We start from the raw sequence: 16,478 nt of genomic DNA, 5'->3' as shown, positions 1-16,478 counted from the left end.
CACCAACCATACACGTGTGTGATAATTTAATTTTTTTTTACTGTGATGTGCTCGAAGGACATTTTCTAATCGTAATTATTGTTGTTGTTGTAATAATCAGACGGGAGTATATAGTATCGTGAGCTGGTTTTTGCCAAGATGAGAAGTGCTGAGGATGGTAAGAACTTGAATAATGTTGTTGCTGGTTACGGCATGGGAACGTTATTTCTGTCTCCATGGTAGCGCATCCAACGTGGCGAACAGTTTACTCGCAATTTAATAACCCTGCGCTATCTCTTTTATTATAGTGTCTAGTGCTTACCGTGTGCCATGCCTATTCTCGTAACAGATTACGACTGGCGACAAACAGAAGCTGTTGTCATTATCAAAGTTCGTCTTAGAAACGTAAACTCCAAAAACGTAGACATTTTTACACTGGACAAATATATAAAGGTAAATTTAGCGACTAACCCATCTACAATAACGAAGTTGAAATAAAGTAGTTAACTCGTGCTTTATGTGTTAATGTTGCCTTCGGCAACGCATCAGTTTCGATCTTCATTCCAGAAAATGGTCGATATTTAAGACTCATTGGTCTGTTGTCTTTAGACCAACCAGTTCTTTTTATCAGCAACTGGAATTAAAAGACCCAAATCAGTTGTGGCAATTTTTGCCAACCTTAGCACTGTCTCCCTTTGTATAACAATTTCTCACACGTATTTGCTATCCCTGTTGTAAGGCTTTTCACATATTCAGCGAACAAAACTGATACTAACACTGCAAATCATCTTTCCACGTGAACTGTTAACCAACAGATTGGAAATAAATAGGCCTACCCGTAAGATAAATAATTAAAGGACCTTCTATTTCTTCAACTAATATCTAGGATATTATGTGCAGAAAGCTGGCTAAAGCCAGAGATTGACATTACTGAGATTTTTGGGCTGTAAGTGTGTATTGGAAGGATAGCCAGATAGGAAATGAAAGTGATGTATTTTTCTCAACAGACAAGAAACTTTAGCTCGCAAAGATAGAAACTGAAGCTACATGTGAGTTTATATGGGTAGAACTGAATATCAGAGGTGGGTGTAAACTAATAATTGGCTCTTTCTGTTGATCACTTGACTCATCCTCAGATGTAACAGAAAACATTAGAAGAAACCTCACTTCTAAACCCCATCTGAACAAGCCTTGAAAGGCCCAACAGTAATGGTCACCCATCCAGGTGCTAGCTCAGCCCAAGAGCGTTTAACTTCGGTGATCTGACAGGAGCTGGTGTTACCACTACGGCAAGGCCATTGGCAGAAGAAACCTCAGTTATAGTGTCATATTTGGCCCTCCGGACTCTACAAATCTTAGAAGTTGTGACAGTTTGATTTGTACCATAGCCCTAGGTCTAGATTAGGTTGACACGTGATAATTTGGTTGAAAGTAGGCCAAGCAAAAGAATTTGACTACCAGATAAAGGTTGTGGTAACACTTTGACCTGTAGCAAAGCACTATGTTTTTGTTCGTGCCATATGTAAAGACCCTTTGCCGTATTTAGTGCACATCACCGTCAAACTTAAAACTGCGCAGTAAATTCAGAAAACATACATTGCGTAATGGACAAGTCTCTAACAAGTATTTTGATGTGTATTATGAACATGTATTGTCCAGAAACTATGAATAATGCAATTGGGGTAAACTAGATAACATAATGAGGAGTCTTGAACAGAATGATATTCTCATGCCAGTAAGCATGGATCCCAGAAACATCACACAAGTGAAATCCAGCTTGTGCTTTATGCAACATCCTGAAGATCACATAATGAGGCAGTCAGATGAATACCGAATTTCTTGACTTCCAAAAGCATTTGACTTGTACGACACCAACCTTTATTGACAATGACACAATCAGTTGGGGTATCAATCAGAATTTATCACTTGATTGAGCATTTGTAGGTAGTGACAATGCAGTATACTATTTTGATTGAGGGGCCATCAACAGAGGTATAAATAACAGAAGTATAAATAATTAAAAATATAATAATAACAGAAGTATAAATAATTCTCCAGGAAGAGTATTGGGATTTTTTTCTGTTCATGTCGTATATTAACAACATAAGTCATAATTGGAATCAGTGATCCCATACAAGCACCTGGCTCAGTTGTTGGTAAAGCACGTGACAGATTTAGGTTCATTTGCAGGGAGCTGTGAAAATACAGCCAGTCTACAAAGGAGACTGCATGCAGAGCTGTTGTGCACCCTTTCTTAAAAGTATGGCTCAAGTGTATGGGACCTATACCAAGTAGGACTGACAGTGAATATTTAACATATTCAGAGAAGAGCAGCATGAATGGTCACTGGTTTTTATGATTCTATGGAGAGTGTCACAGAAATGCTGGAAACCTGAATTGACAGACATTTGAAGAGGGATACAAATTATGCTACTAAAGCTTATGTATGAAGTTTCAAGAACCAGTATTAAGCACAGAATCTAGAAATATATATCAGCTCCCAAAAGAACTCCAAAGACAAATTAGATTAAGTACAGTGTGTACATAGGCATTTAAGCAGCCATTCCATCATAGTGTTTTGCAGATCATGTGCATATAAAGGATACAAAGTGGTGTCATTTAGTCAGTAATGTAAATCCAATGGTTTGTGACAATATTTATTTACCAATGCTTCATAGTGTTACTGGTTCTCTTGGTAATATTTATGAGGCAATACTATTTGATATTTTGAAGCAGATTTTAATGAATGCTTATATAATGTCAATAAATGTATCTGAAATGCTAAAGTTAACATGTCTGATGAAAAGCTGATGTTCTGCTTGATAAGAAGGTATTCACTTTCAAACGTGAGTAAAACAAGCTCACAGACTATCATTACCATGATGTGTACTTGTGTTCTTCTTACATGAAAAGTGAACCTGAATCATTATTACGTGTTAATTATTCAGTTTATTTCCTTACTTCCAGATAGTTTTTGTCTGTTCCATGATCACTGTCATTTACATTCAAATTTTCACATTCAGAAATCATCTTTTTGACAATGTATTAGAATCGCTGAGGACTCTTACACTTTAATTAATTCATCTTTAAATTAAAAATCTCCCACCCATTGATAACATTTGGTCCCTTGGACTGGCATGCACCAATTACCAGTAATTACAATTGATGAAAATGCGAAACAAAGTTGCAGATACCAACCTGACTGCAAGAGGCAGTGAAGATGTTAATGTATATCACGAACAATAATACTCATAATGTATTGTGTTATCTCAACCTGTGGGACCTTGCAGTAGTCTTACAGAAACAAAGACTTAAAATGAACTCTCCTAAGAATGAAAAAGAATGAAGAAATTGAATTATCTTATAATTGCTTATGGGAGCAACGTGGTAAGAACACGCCTGAACATAACGAGGTTCTGAAATAACCTGCTTATGTGTACCTGTACTCTGAACCTCATTGTGATGAGAGGAAAAGTGATGTTGAATTTCTGTTACAAATGAGGGGATATGCATAAGCTAGTCCCATAAAAAAAACAGCCAGCCTATACTTCCCTTTGCAAAGGCCACTTAACTTTTAATGTAGGTTATGTATCTCCAAATGCTCTAGACATCTTCCAAATTTATGCGAAGACATTTCTGCCCATATGGCTGTTAAAAATTTTAAACTCTTTCTGTCTCACTTTTTTGGTCAAATAGTCAAAGCATATATATATATATATATATATATATATATATATATATATATATATATATATATATATATACATTCCACGTGGAAAAATACTACCCTCCCAGCCTGGTACAGAAGCAAATAACCAGAGCCACTTCCTCATCCCCTCAAACCCAGAATCCCCCACAGAAGAACCACAAAAGTGCCCCACTTGTGACAGGATACTTTCCGGGACTGGACCAGACTCTGAATGTGGCTCTCCAGCAGGGATACGACTTCCTCAAATCCTGCCCTGAAATGAGATCCATCCTTCATGAAATCCTCCCCACTCCGCCAAGAGTGTCTTTCCGCCGTCCACCTAACCTTCGTAACCTGTTAGTTCATCCCTATGAAATCCCCAAACCACCTTCCCTACCCTCTGGCTCCTATCCTTGTAACCGCCCCCGGTGCAAAACCTGTCCCATGCACCCTCCCACCACCACCTACTCCAGTCCTGTAACCCGGAAGGTGTACACGATCAAAGGCAGAGCCACGTGTGAAAGCACCCACGTGATTTACCAACTGACCTGCCTACACTGTGATGCATTCTATGTGGGAATGACCAGCAACAAACTGTCCATTCGCATGAATGGACACAGGCAGACAGTGTTTGTTGGTAATGAGGATCACCCTGTGGCTAAACATGCCTTGGTGCACAGCCAGCACATCTTGGCACAGTGTTACACCGTCCGGGTTATCTGGATACTTCCCACCAACACCAACCTATCCGAACTCCGGAGATGGGAACTTGCCCTTCAGTATATCCTCTCTTCTCGTTATCCACCAGGCCTCAATCTCCGCTAATTTCAAGTTGCCGCCACTCATACCTCACCTGTCTTTCAACAACTTCTTTGCCTCTACTCTTCCACCTCGACTGACATCTCTGCCCAAACTCTTTGTCTTTAAATATGCCTGCTTGTGTCTGTATGTGTGGATGGATATGGGTGTGTGTGCGAGTGTATACCTGTCCTTTTTTTCCCCTAAGGTAAGTCTTTCCGCTCCCGGGATTGGAATGACTCCTTATCCTCTCCCTTAAAACCCACATCCTTTCGTCTTTCCCTCTCCTTCCCCTCTTTCCTGATGAGGCAACAGTTTGTTGCGAAAGCTTGAATTTTGTGTGTATATTTGTGTTTGTTTGTGTGTCTATCGACCTGCCAGCGCTTATAGGGAAACATTCCACGTAGGAAAAATATATCTAAAAACAAAGATGATGTGACTTACCAAATGAAAGTGCTGGCAGGTCGACAGACACACAAACGAACACAAACATACACACAAAATTCAAGCTTTCGCAACAAACTGTTGCCTCATCAGGAAAGAGGCAAGGAGAGGGAAAGACGAAAGGATATGGGTTTTAAGGGAGAAGGTAAGGAGTCATTCCAATCCCGGGAGCGGAAAGACTTACCTTAGGGGGAAAAAAGGACGGGTATACACTCGCACACACACACATATCCATCCACACATATACAGACACAAGCAGACATCTCTATCTCTGAGAGATGTCTGCTTGTGTCTGTATATGGTTCAAATGGCTCTGAGCACTATGGGACTCAACTGCTGAGGTCATTAGTCCCCTAGAACTTAGAACTAGTTAAACCTACCTAACCTAAGGACATCACAAACATCCATGCCCGAGGCAGGATTCGAACCTGCGACCGTAGCGGCCTTGCGGTTCCAGACTGCAGCGCCTTTAACCGCACGGCCACTTCGGCCGGCTGTGTCTGTATATGTGTGGATGGATATGTGTGTGTGTGCGAGTGTATACCCGTCCTTTTTTCCCCCTAAGGTAAGTCTTTCCGCTCCCGGGATTGGAATGACTCCTTACCTTCTCCCTTAAAACCCATATCCTTTCGTCTTTCCCTCTCCTTCCCTCTTTCCTGATGAGGCAACAGTTTGTTGCGAAAGCTTGAATTTTGTGTGTATGTTTGTGTTCGTTTGTGTGTCTGTCGACCTGCCAGCACTTTCATTTGGTAAGTCACATCATCTTTGTTTATATATATATATATATATATATATATATATATATATATATATATATATATATATACACTTCTGTGATCTCTTTGACTTTTGAAGCATCATTAGATCATTGCAGTATTACAATTTTTGTCCTAACTTTTCCAACATAAATGTATTTTAGAATTCTGCAGCAATTAAATTGTAGGATGTGGGATACTAATTTTGCTGATTGATTCTGTTACTTTTTTTGTAGGAGTTTCTGGAGGCTTTATCTTCTAATATGTGAGACATTTTTCTTATCTATGCATTGGATAATAAACAATAATGCTGATCCAGTGCTTATTTACTAAACAATTATAGTTCTGCTGAAACTGTTCAAGCAATGTGTTTCTATTCATGCTAGCTAACACACTCACAGTCACAATCAAAGGAAAGCTATTCCAGAAATGCCAAATGCTGGAGTTGAAAACTATTGATCTTCAAGCAACCAAACATTGGTTACCAATATCAGTGCATTTTATGAATAACAGAAGCAACTGACCTCTTGCACAGTCGTACCATCGAGGCCAGTTGGCTTGACCTGAAGATGAATATTGTAACAAACATATATTGATAGCAGAGGATTGAAAAATTGACATTTACCCATATGTTGAAAACTATTGATCTTCAAGCAACCAAACATTGGTTACCAATATCAGTGCATTTTATGAATAACAGAAGCAACTGACCTCTTGCACAGTCGTACCATCGAGGCCAGTTGGCTTGACCTGAAGATGAATATTGTAACAAACATATATTGATAGCAGAGGATTGAAAAATTGACATTTACCCATATGAGACATCACTCTAATCAGTCAGTAAGGTGGAGTATTGCGGAGTACCAATCTGGGATAGGGAAATGATGACAAGAACATAAGTCTACAGTGGTAATGATCAGTATTGGTTGCTAGAACAGTGTCTACAGAGGATGCCGCCGCTCATATTAAATTGGAATTTTTGCTTTCTTGCATGTGTATTGTACAAAATTTACTTCAAGATCTGAAACACTTAAATATTGACTTGAATAATTCTGAAATGTTCCTTATGTATTATTAATGGTCGTTACTATTCATCTCTCAGGCTGCTGGTTTCGGAAAGACACCACCTAATACTAACAAGAAATCATTCAACAATTGAAGGAGAAATTAAAAAGTTTTCTATTGCTTAATGTGACTGCCACTTTTTCATGTAATTCATAAGGCTAATGAAACTGAAAAATTTTAGCTATGATCTTTATGATGCATGTATAGAAGAAGGACCAGTAGTTTCAGACCTGTGGGTGGTACAGAGTATACAGTGATGGTTTCAGAAAATTGTCATCCAGTGGTCACGAAGTGCCCAATTTCCACATCTGTAAAACATCTACACAAAAGCCCATGATCCAGTATCATTCACATTTCCCCTTAGGTCCTAATCTTATAAGGATTCTTAATGCATCCATTTGCTGTCCTCATGAGTCATATCTCCATTGCTGCAGGTACTGCCTTTTTGTGCACTCAGATGAAATGAAATGAAATATCGTGTGGCTAGAGCCTCCCGCTCACCTGGTGCAAATTTTTTGAGTTGACGCCACTTCAATGACGTGCATGTTGATGAGGATGAGACAATGATTAGGACAACACAACACAGTCCCTGAGTGGAGAAAATCTCCAACCCAGCTGGAAATCGAACCCGGGCCCCTTGGCAAGACGTTACGTCATGCTGACCACTCAGCTAGATAATATTTCTGTAAAGTGAAGCTGATGGAGCATGTCACAAAAACCTTACCTAAAATATATTTTCAGTCTTGAATTTTCACCTTGTTACTAACATAGACCTTAGTTTGTAAATATTTTCATTTAACTAGTGTCCTCATCCAAGAGAAAATATAGTCAATTTCTTGTTTAAGCAATCAATTTGTGTATCACAAGGGCCTCATCAAGATATGTGAACTAGAACATCCAAATGATGATACAAAAATAGCTATTGATGAACAGTTAGTTCAGTGGGCTTCTCTGTTTCTACATAACTTAACTCATCTGCAAAATCTCAATTGATAATTTTATTTCTATGGCTTCCGTTTTCTTAAGATTTTTACTTTTATTTATATTTTTTCTCACTGATAAATAACCATGTGTTCCTTTGTTATACAGTGATGAAATGTTTTTCAGCCTGTAATCACGAGTTGATTTTTTATAAAACAAAGGCGTACCTTTTATATAAACATGCAACAACGTCTTATTGTTCCTCAAATGTTATGAAAAAACCTTGCTGTTTTTCTTTGAACCTGGGTATACAGTTGCAGTGAATTTTTTGAACTCACAGTATTTGCCAACACAGACACTTTTATGATCAAACAGCTAACAGATACATCTGGTAAGTTACTACATCTAGCCTAACTTATATTCTGCTTGTTTACTTCTTTTAACTTCAATAAATAATTATAAAAAATTTTAGATAAAGAAGGTTCAACACCAACCAAAAGTCCTTCTAAATTTTAAATGTGTTTGGTGGGCTGCCTAATTTAAACAAAGTATCCAAAATTATCTGTGTGAAGCATGTCTAAGAAGTGCAACAACATAAGAAATTTTGGAAAAAGTGCACAGTGTGACCTTGGAAGATGCAAGAAATTGCCAATATTTTAGTGATTCCAAAAGAACATGATGCGTGAAGAACTGCGTTTGAGCAAGCTCTGTGAAAGACAGGATCAGAAACAAATTCACACGACTATTCCCAATCACGTTTGGAAGATTTTTGGGGTAACAAAAGTTATTTTCTTTATTGGTAAGAGACAGCGGAAAAACACAGTTTCAAACTCCACTCCAGAATTGAAATGACAACCAGAACATTAGATAGAAGCTGCTGTTACAGCTCCAAAGAAAGTGAAGATGTATTTATCAGCAAGAAAATGTGGCAATGGCGTTTTTGTACATGAAAGGAATTCTGTTAATTGACTGTCTTCAAAAAGTGAAAGAATAACTGGGGAATAACATTGTAACCTTCCAGTGGATCTGTATGCAAGAATCCAAGAAAAAAGATCTAATTCACAGTAGAAAAACAAAGTCATCTTTCATTAATACAATAGATGCGACCATAAAAGTTTCTCGGTAATGGGGGAGGCTATATCTGTGAGTAGGCAGATACTGGTGCATACATCAGAAAAATTGGAGAGAAACAATGACAGTGCAAGAAGACCCACACTGGAGTCAAGCAACAAGGCTGACTGAATGGTGGACCAGACACAACAAGAGCAAGCAACCTATGCGACAACGAAATGCAATAAACTTTCAACGTAACACTGTCAACTGGTGAAGTGTGAGCCACATCCCAAATTGAACAAAACCAATACCAAAGCAAAGTGTTGATGAGCAGCCATTAATATGGTGAAGCCAGTACTGAACAGTATCACACAAATTACATGACACACTGTATGAATGAGAAGTCGAGGTGTGGTGTTATTTAAGCCAGCCTTGAGGGATGCTATTGGGTGGTGTATTCATGTGGCGAGAAAGTGGCACACTCACAAGGCGAGTGCAGCACTGCGGCAACACTGCCTTCTATTGTCCATAAAGGTCCATTTGGTTCGGCAGGCATTCAACTTCCATACGGCCCGATACCAAAGAGAAAATTGAAGAATCAGCAGTATGAAGTGTTGGAATGTCTGCCCTATTTTCCAGATTTTGCTCTCTTCCCAAAGCTCAAATCCTTCCTTGCTGGTCAGCATTTTTTGTCTTATTAAAAATTGATTGCAGCTGTAGAGCACTTCCATGGCGACACTACAAAGATTGAAAAAGTCACTGAACTGCCACTGGATAAAGTTTATTAGCTTCATACAAGATAATCTTGAAAAATAAAAGGTTTTTGAAAACATAAATTCTCATTTTTACTATGAAACCAAATACTTCAAATCATCCTTGTAGTAACACACGAAGGAAAAATCTACTAAAAGTTCTGGTGCAAGAGAGACCGTATAACTGGGAGGAGATAGATTCAGAACTCAGCCCAGTCATCCACAAATTGGGTTTCCTATGTTAACCTCAGTCAGCACAAATGGATGCCACAGTAGATGCCATAAGCAAAGCTCACCCTTTTTCAAAATTATGTCAGATCTATAGCTGACTGATTTGTGGCACTTACAAACGTGCAACAGGAACTTATTTGTTCTAGCATTTGAACTTTTTCCCTTTCCCTAGTAGAAGCACACACATTCATACACAGACACCCAAATGTACACTAAGCCAGTCTCACCTCGACCATAGGCATGTGCATTTGGGTGTCTTTGTTGTCGTGAGCACGAACATGTGTGCTTCTACTGGAGAACGAGCAAGAGCTTCAAAACCAATAATAAATAATTTTCTGTTACCTGTTTCTATGTGCCAAACACGAGTCAGCTGTAGGCGAGTGGTTGCGTTTCATACAGGAAAGTCAGCTCAAACTTCCTTTGTTGAGATAACTTAATGCTAATTGGTTGTTTCATTTGTAAATGTTGACTGAAATCAGATGTGAATGCATATTTATCAGTAATTTTTGGGTTATTTCAAATAAATTCTAACTGATTTTGTATGCTGGTTTTTTAGTATGGATGAGACAAGTGTACACCACTTAACACAAGAAACGAAGCAAAAATCAAGCAGTAGGTAGAAGCCAGTGGCCCTAGAACACACAAGGGAAAGGATATTTCACCTGCCAGCAAAATTATGATAGTATTTTCTGGGATTCAAATAAGCTCTCTGATGTCAAGATACCAGCCACCTATATCCATGTCATCAAAGCTTCAGACCTGCAGTTTGGTCATGTCCACTTGCCATCACCATTGCATATCATACAGTTACACTCTGCGTATGAACTATTGATTTGCCTTCATTTTCGGCTCTGTTTTTAACAGTCATTGACAACCTTACATGTTCTTGTGCATTTGTGACTGATCACTATAATGTTACGTCCCATAGCAGTACTGGCCAAGTAATTGTGTGTTTACTAAGCTTCAGAAGAGTGGGAAAATTTCCTGCATCTTCTTCAAGATTCTTTCTTGGTGTTTCTGGTAACTTCACATGAGCAGCAATTCTTGTTCCTCTGGTCCAGGGCTCCTGATATTTTAAGCTTGTTGCATAAGCTGGAGGTATTAGGCAATCCCAGTGCCTTGTCTTTCACTAAACTTCGTGAGTTGTTGGCCAGTTTCACTAGCAAGAGATGTGAAGTCATTGCTGGGTTATAATTCTTTCAATGCAGACTTTAAAGGATTTAATCATCATTGTCAATTTAAGTGCACCAATCCTCAATGCAGACAAATCTATGTAATTTCACTAACACAAGATGTAGTAATTTGCTTGGCCCCAAGTAGTGAAGTCATGTCAACAGCTCTAAAATTTTTTGACCTGAGATTAGGTAAATTTTTAACTTTGCCTGAAGCACATGAGGTTTCTATTGCAGCCAAACAGAACTTTGAAGACCACTCACAATTAGAGGAGTTGTACTCTGCACAGCTTACGTTGACTCTGTCCATTACCCGTGTCAGTTAAAGAAACGTGTGGCTGTGCAGCACCTGGACACCTCAGTGCAACATTTCCCCTGCTCTCATAAATAAACTGCCAAGCACCAAGCTGTATCACAATTAGTGCACTTCTCAGCCCCATCATCAGCTTCTTCAGAACCAAAACCAGTGTTACCCTGGCTGGGTATTATCTTTCTGCACTGATTATTTTCAAATGCACTCTTGGCAGAAATGTTCCTTTAAAACTTTAGAGTGCCTTTACTGTCATAGGAGAGGGCATTTGCATATTGTGTTTCCATATGCAGAGAGTAACAGATCTATAGCTCTAGTTCACTCCATTTTTCACTTGGACCCCAGATCAGGATTGCCACAGAAGACAGAGACTGAACTCATGGTAGATTTGAAACTTTAACTGTAAATTTTAAAAGTAGATACTGGTTTTTCAGTATTTTGAGGAATCAGGAGATCTTTGTAAAATAAGGGTTTCCTAGCCTTGCACCCTCACAGTGATTCTTGATTACCGTGATCAGTATATTCTCATGAAAGATGGTTTGTCAACACGTGCAGAATACAGAAAGGCTATACATCAAATAACATTTCTGTTAGTAGCATTCGTTAGCATGCAGAATATTTTTGATGTTACCACTTTTACCATGTGTGGGTTCTCAGTGCGAGGTAATGTTAGCTGTTATCTTTCTAGCTATGGACAAGAGAATTCATGAGGTTATTTGTGTGGTTATCTGGTAAGACTCATTCACCTGAACTGCACATACAACTGCTCCCCTCCATTTTGTCACATTTATTGAGCCCACCCTGCACATACAATTGCTCCCCTCCATTTTGTCACATTTTTTGAGCCCACCCAGTCCTGCATATGCTTAAGGAGGAAGTAGACTTCGAGCTAAACACACTATAGGAGTTAGACGTTATCATACCAGTAGCTCGTAGTTCAAGGGCTACATTAATAGCGCTCACTCACAAAAGTAATGAAAAACACCACGTCTGTGGTGATTTAAAAGCCACAGTAATCTCATAGTCAGTTGTGGATTACTGTCCATTGCAGTAGCCAGAGTAGGCCTCTCCAACTCGTGTACCCAGCTATTGACAGCAGCTGCGCAGAGGAGTGCAAACAGGTGACACACTGTCGGGCAGCCAGGCTGTAGTGTACGCAACTACTGCTATAGCCACACACCTGTGACAGGTGTTGCCAAATAGTTCGCGCATGTGTCCAATACGTGCAATATAATTACCTGGTGGATAGTCTACGCTAGTTGCACCTGCTCACAAGTGAGATGACAGGTGCCCTCCCAAAGCCTGTGCCCCATGGGGTAGCATCGGGACAACCTAAGCCAGAGGATTTATCTGGCAAACTAAAAGATGGTGAACGGTTTTTTTCATACACACTTATCTGATGCATAACTGCAGTTATTGCTTGATTCAGAGTCATAGAAACTATTAGTGAGGAGCATGCCTGAGCATGCCTTTCAGTTAATTTAGGTGCTCCTTCAACAGTTAATTTAGTTTCCTCTGCTCTTTGCCAATTACACAGCTGACCATTCTGCAACATCATGGAGGTGGCATTATACAAGCATCACACTGGCATGAAGTGTACTTTGTGATTGAATAGGCAAATGATAAGAATTTCAGTGCAACCACACAAAGTGAGCATAGTTATGCCATCTATATTCTGTGTATAAGGAAAGCTTACTGTGTGAGTTTCTTATTAAAAATCGCATTTCATAAATGTTTGTTTCTAAGAGGATCTTGTTATGTCTTGTGTAAGGAGGAGAAATGTCTGTGGGCACATACAGGATTTTGATAGGAGCAGGATTGTGGCCTATTGACACTGCAGCTTATTGTCAGTTTGGATTCTGTAACTGCCATTCAGAGATGGAATTAATGGGTTCAGGAGGGTGATACTGAACTCCGTGCAGAATTTCAGTGGCCCCATGCTACCAGTGCTCCGGAGAACAAACATGTTGTTCACTCAGTTGCCCAGGGTCGTGCAGCAGGTACCTTGAGCAACAAAAAGGTCTTGTTTGAATCAAGACCAGTATCTACACAAGTAGTGCAGTAACATCTGGATCACCCTGCACTGTCTTTACGACAACCAGTGTTGCAGCTTTCCTCGAAGTGACCATCCCCATCTGCCATCCACTGTCATGTGACAATATCACAGGGAATACAGCTGTTAAGCTGTGAAGGAAAAGAGTATTGGATGGTCATGCAGCCATTGGTCGGAGTGGGTGGGGGGAGGGGGTTACAGCACAGTCAGCACTCTACGAGCGAAGCACACCATACCTCTCCTCTTCTCACTGACAAACCATTGAACACTAACCAGTTATACCTCTGCCACCACTACCCCAGACTAGCAATTTTGCTTTACTCTTCATGGGAAGAACTGATAATTGGAACATATGCTCTATTCACCAGGATTTCCACTGTATCATGTCCACTTATTCCAAGAGCTAAAGTGTTCACTTATTCCAAGGCCTAAAGAAAGTTGCATCTGGAAAATGTTTTGAGCCCAATTAAGAGTTTATGAGAACCATAGACAAATGATGTAGAGGTTTTTCAGACTCACACATCATTGATGAAATCTACCTAATTGAAAAGGTTGCACAAAGGACATAGATCTAAAAGATTACTATGTCAAAAAATAACTGCAATTTTATTTATTTGTATATGGAGAAAGGGAGGACGTACTTTTGCTGGAAGGCTAAGATGTTCTCTCCCTGGCTTCATATAAGAAACATAGACAATCAACAGTCAGACTTTCAATGTGATGAGACCTAATTTTAGTTTTTCAGTTGTTATTTTCTTTCTTGTAATTGCAATGGTTGTAAAGAAATGAGTTTGTAGTCGCTGCAGTCTGTTTCTGTTAATTATACTGACAATAAACTATGATTAAAGCTATTTTATTTGCACTGATAATAATAGGAATTACTTCCAGGTAACTTTCTATACAGGAAAAAGCTACTTTGAAAAAGCCACTAATTCTCTTCTCACATTATTTAGCTGCTGATTTCATCTAATTATTCAAAGAAAGGAATTATGTAACATTACACAGAATACTGTCAGCTTTCTATACAGGGCGTCACAGGAGGATTGGTCAATGTTAGGTACACGACAGTAAGTGATCATTCAAAGCAAAAAAGTGTAGCAACCATAGACTTTAAAATGCATACCATATGAGCCATGAACACTTATTCATCTTTGATATGTAGAACAAATCCCTTCTGCTGCAAGCTCTTTGCTTTCAATATCTTGCTAAGAGTTAGTAAGGATAAATCCATAGACTGACAACACCTTATTCATGTTTTAACATCAGCTAAGCTTGGCAGAGACATTATCGCTCAAAATATGTGTAAATAATTTGTTAAAGTAAGAGCAACTACCAAGCACTGTTGCATACACTGCTTATGTCTGGTAAACATAAGCTCTAAAATCAACACCTTAACAGCTTTGAGCATTTGCTCAGAAGAAAAGAAGTTTTTCACAGTAGTGAAGATGAACAAGTGCTCATAGCTCTTCAGTAGAAGAGATATGTTTCATAGTAGTGTAGATGAAGGATTGATCTAGCTCTTAAGGTATGCACTTTAGAGTCCATGTTTACTTGTCATTTTTTTCTTGTTTTGGTCCATACTACCATCTGTCAAAGTATGAAAACCAAAGATCTTGCAGTAGAAGAGATTTATTTGACAGTATTGAAGGTGAGGAAGTGCTCATAGTTCTTAAGGTATGCATTTTAGAGCCTATTTTTAGTATTTTAGTAAACCTTTTTGCTTCGAACAATCATTCCTGTCCTATCTGAGAATATTGATAATTCCTCCCAGAACACCCTGTATACTGGCTCCCCTCCCCCCCCCCCCCCCCCAAAGTAACTATTTTTCTCCTAACATACAAACATAAATTACTGGTAATCTAGAAGTAAATACAACAATTATCAGTTTAAATAGACTAGTGCTAGTCAAGTTGCTTTGCCTCTTAATGTATATTTTGACTCTTTCCACATCCCTGAAGGGATTGACGGGATACAATGGGTGAGTGAATGAAAGTACTATGGCACCATCTTGGCATTCACCTCAAGTGACATAGGAAAACTACTGAAAACATAAATGTGAATGTCCTCATGGGAACTGGAAAGTTCTTTATTCAAATATCAATCCAATGTCTTAACCATTGCATCATCTTATTCAGCAAAACAAACTGAAAAACATATGGTTGTGCTAGGCTAATGACCATCTGTTTCCTAAGTATTGTGTCCAATTTCTTCAACACTGTTTTGTCTCAAATTTCTTCAACACTGCTTTGTCCTTCATTTATGTAAGGCATCACTGCAAAGTATTTTTTTTTTTTCCAGGCACATTATCCTCCATTTCTCTTTGAGGTTTTCTTGTGGGCACCTGTGAAAAACTCTGAAAGCAATTGCACCTTTACCGATACAGAGATCATTTTTGAGCTACAGAAATTGGAACATAAAATCTGGGAAAGTTTGGAAGCATCAGTTACTAAAGAAGAGAAACAGAAACTTCGGCAACAGTATGTTACTGAAGCTCTTGAAATTGCAGAAAAAGAAAAAGAAAGAAATTCTAGTAAGTGTTATTATTCACTTTATCTAGGATAATAAAATTTGCAAATTTAACAAAATATTCCAGACACCTTTTTTTCAAAAACTGCTTAAAATATATGCTTGAACAATAAATGTTCTAGGGTAATAATAAATCTGAATGGATTTGGTACCCACAAATTTTATTATCTTAGATAATCATCATCTTAAATGATTCTGATGTTGATTATCTAGGATAATAAAATTTGTGGGTACCAAATCCATTCAGATTTATTATTACCCTAGAACATTTATTGTTCAAGCATATATTTTAAGCAGTTTTTGAAAAAAAGGTGTCTTGAATATTTTGTTAAATTTGCATTTTCAAAAAGAATATTTCTTATAATCATCTAAGCAGTAACCAACGTATTTGTCAGGTAAGTGATTGCATAAAGAATTTAAAATTAGTGGAATACATTGTAAATTATAATCTTACACAGACTGTTTTCAGAAGTAGCAATCCATAGACTGACAACACCTTACCCATGTTTTAACATCAGCTAAGCTTGGCAGAGACATTATTGCTCAAAATATATAAATGATTTGTTAAAGTAAGAGCAACTACCAAGTGCTGTTGCAAACACTGCTTTTGTTACTGTCAAGACAGTTGTGAAATCTAAGATTAAATGAAAAGGAATAGAGCAAAAATCTGACAGGTTCATAAAATCATGATTTAATGTTGATACCCTCAATAAATACTGATAAATATGTGT

At 38.4% G+C, this 16,478-nt stretch overlaps 1 protein-coding gene across 1 annotated transcript in view; it reads left to right on the top strand.

The window, feature by feature from the left end:
- The first annotated feature begins 309 nt into the window (after positions 1 to 309).
- The window catches only part of LOC126252326 (dynein axonemal assembly factor 4-like), a 130,992-nt gene continuing 114,823 nt past the window's right edge, over positions 310 to 16,478 (top strand). The window contains exons 1-2 of the mRNA XM_049953213.1: positions 310 to 432; positions 15,520 to 15,751. Of these exons, the coding sequence (XP_049809170.1) occupies positions 310 to 432; positions 15,520 to 15,751 (355 nt within the window). The remainder of the gene's footprint in view (positions 433 to 15,519; positions 15,752 to 16,478) is intronic.

The sequence above is a fragment of the Schistocerca nitens genome, chromosome 4 (genome assembly GCF_023898315.1).
Source record: "Schistocerca nitens isolate TAMUIC-IGC-003100 chromosome 4, iqSchNite1.1, whole genome shotgun sequence".
Lineage (NCBI taxonomy): Eukaryota > Metazoa > Arthropoda > Insecta > Orthoptera > Acrididae > Schistocerca > Schistocerca nitens.
Note: the sequence above shows the minus strand (reverse complement) of the source record. Positions and strands in the feature narration are given on the sequence as shown.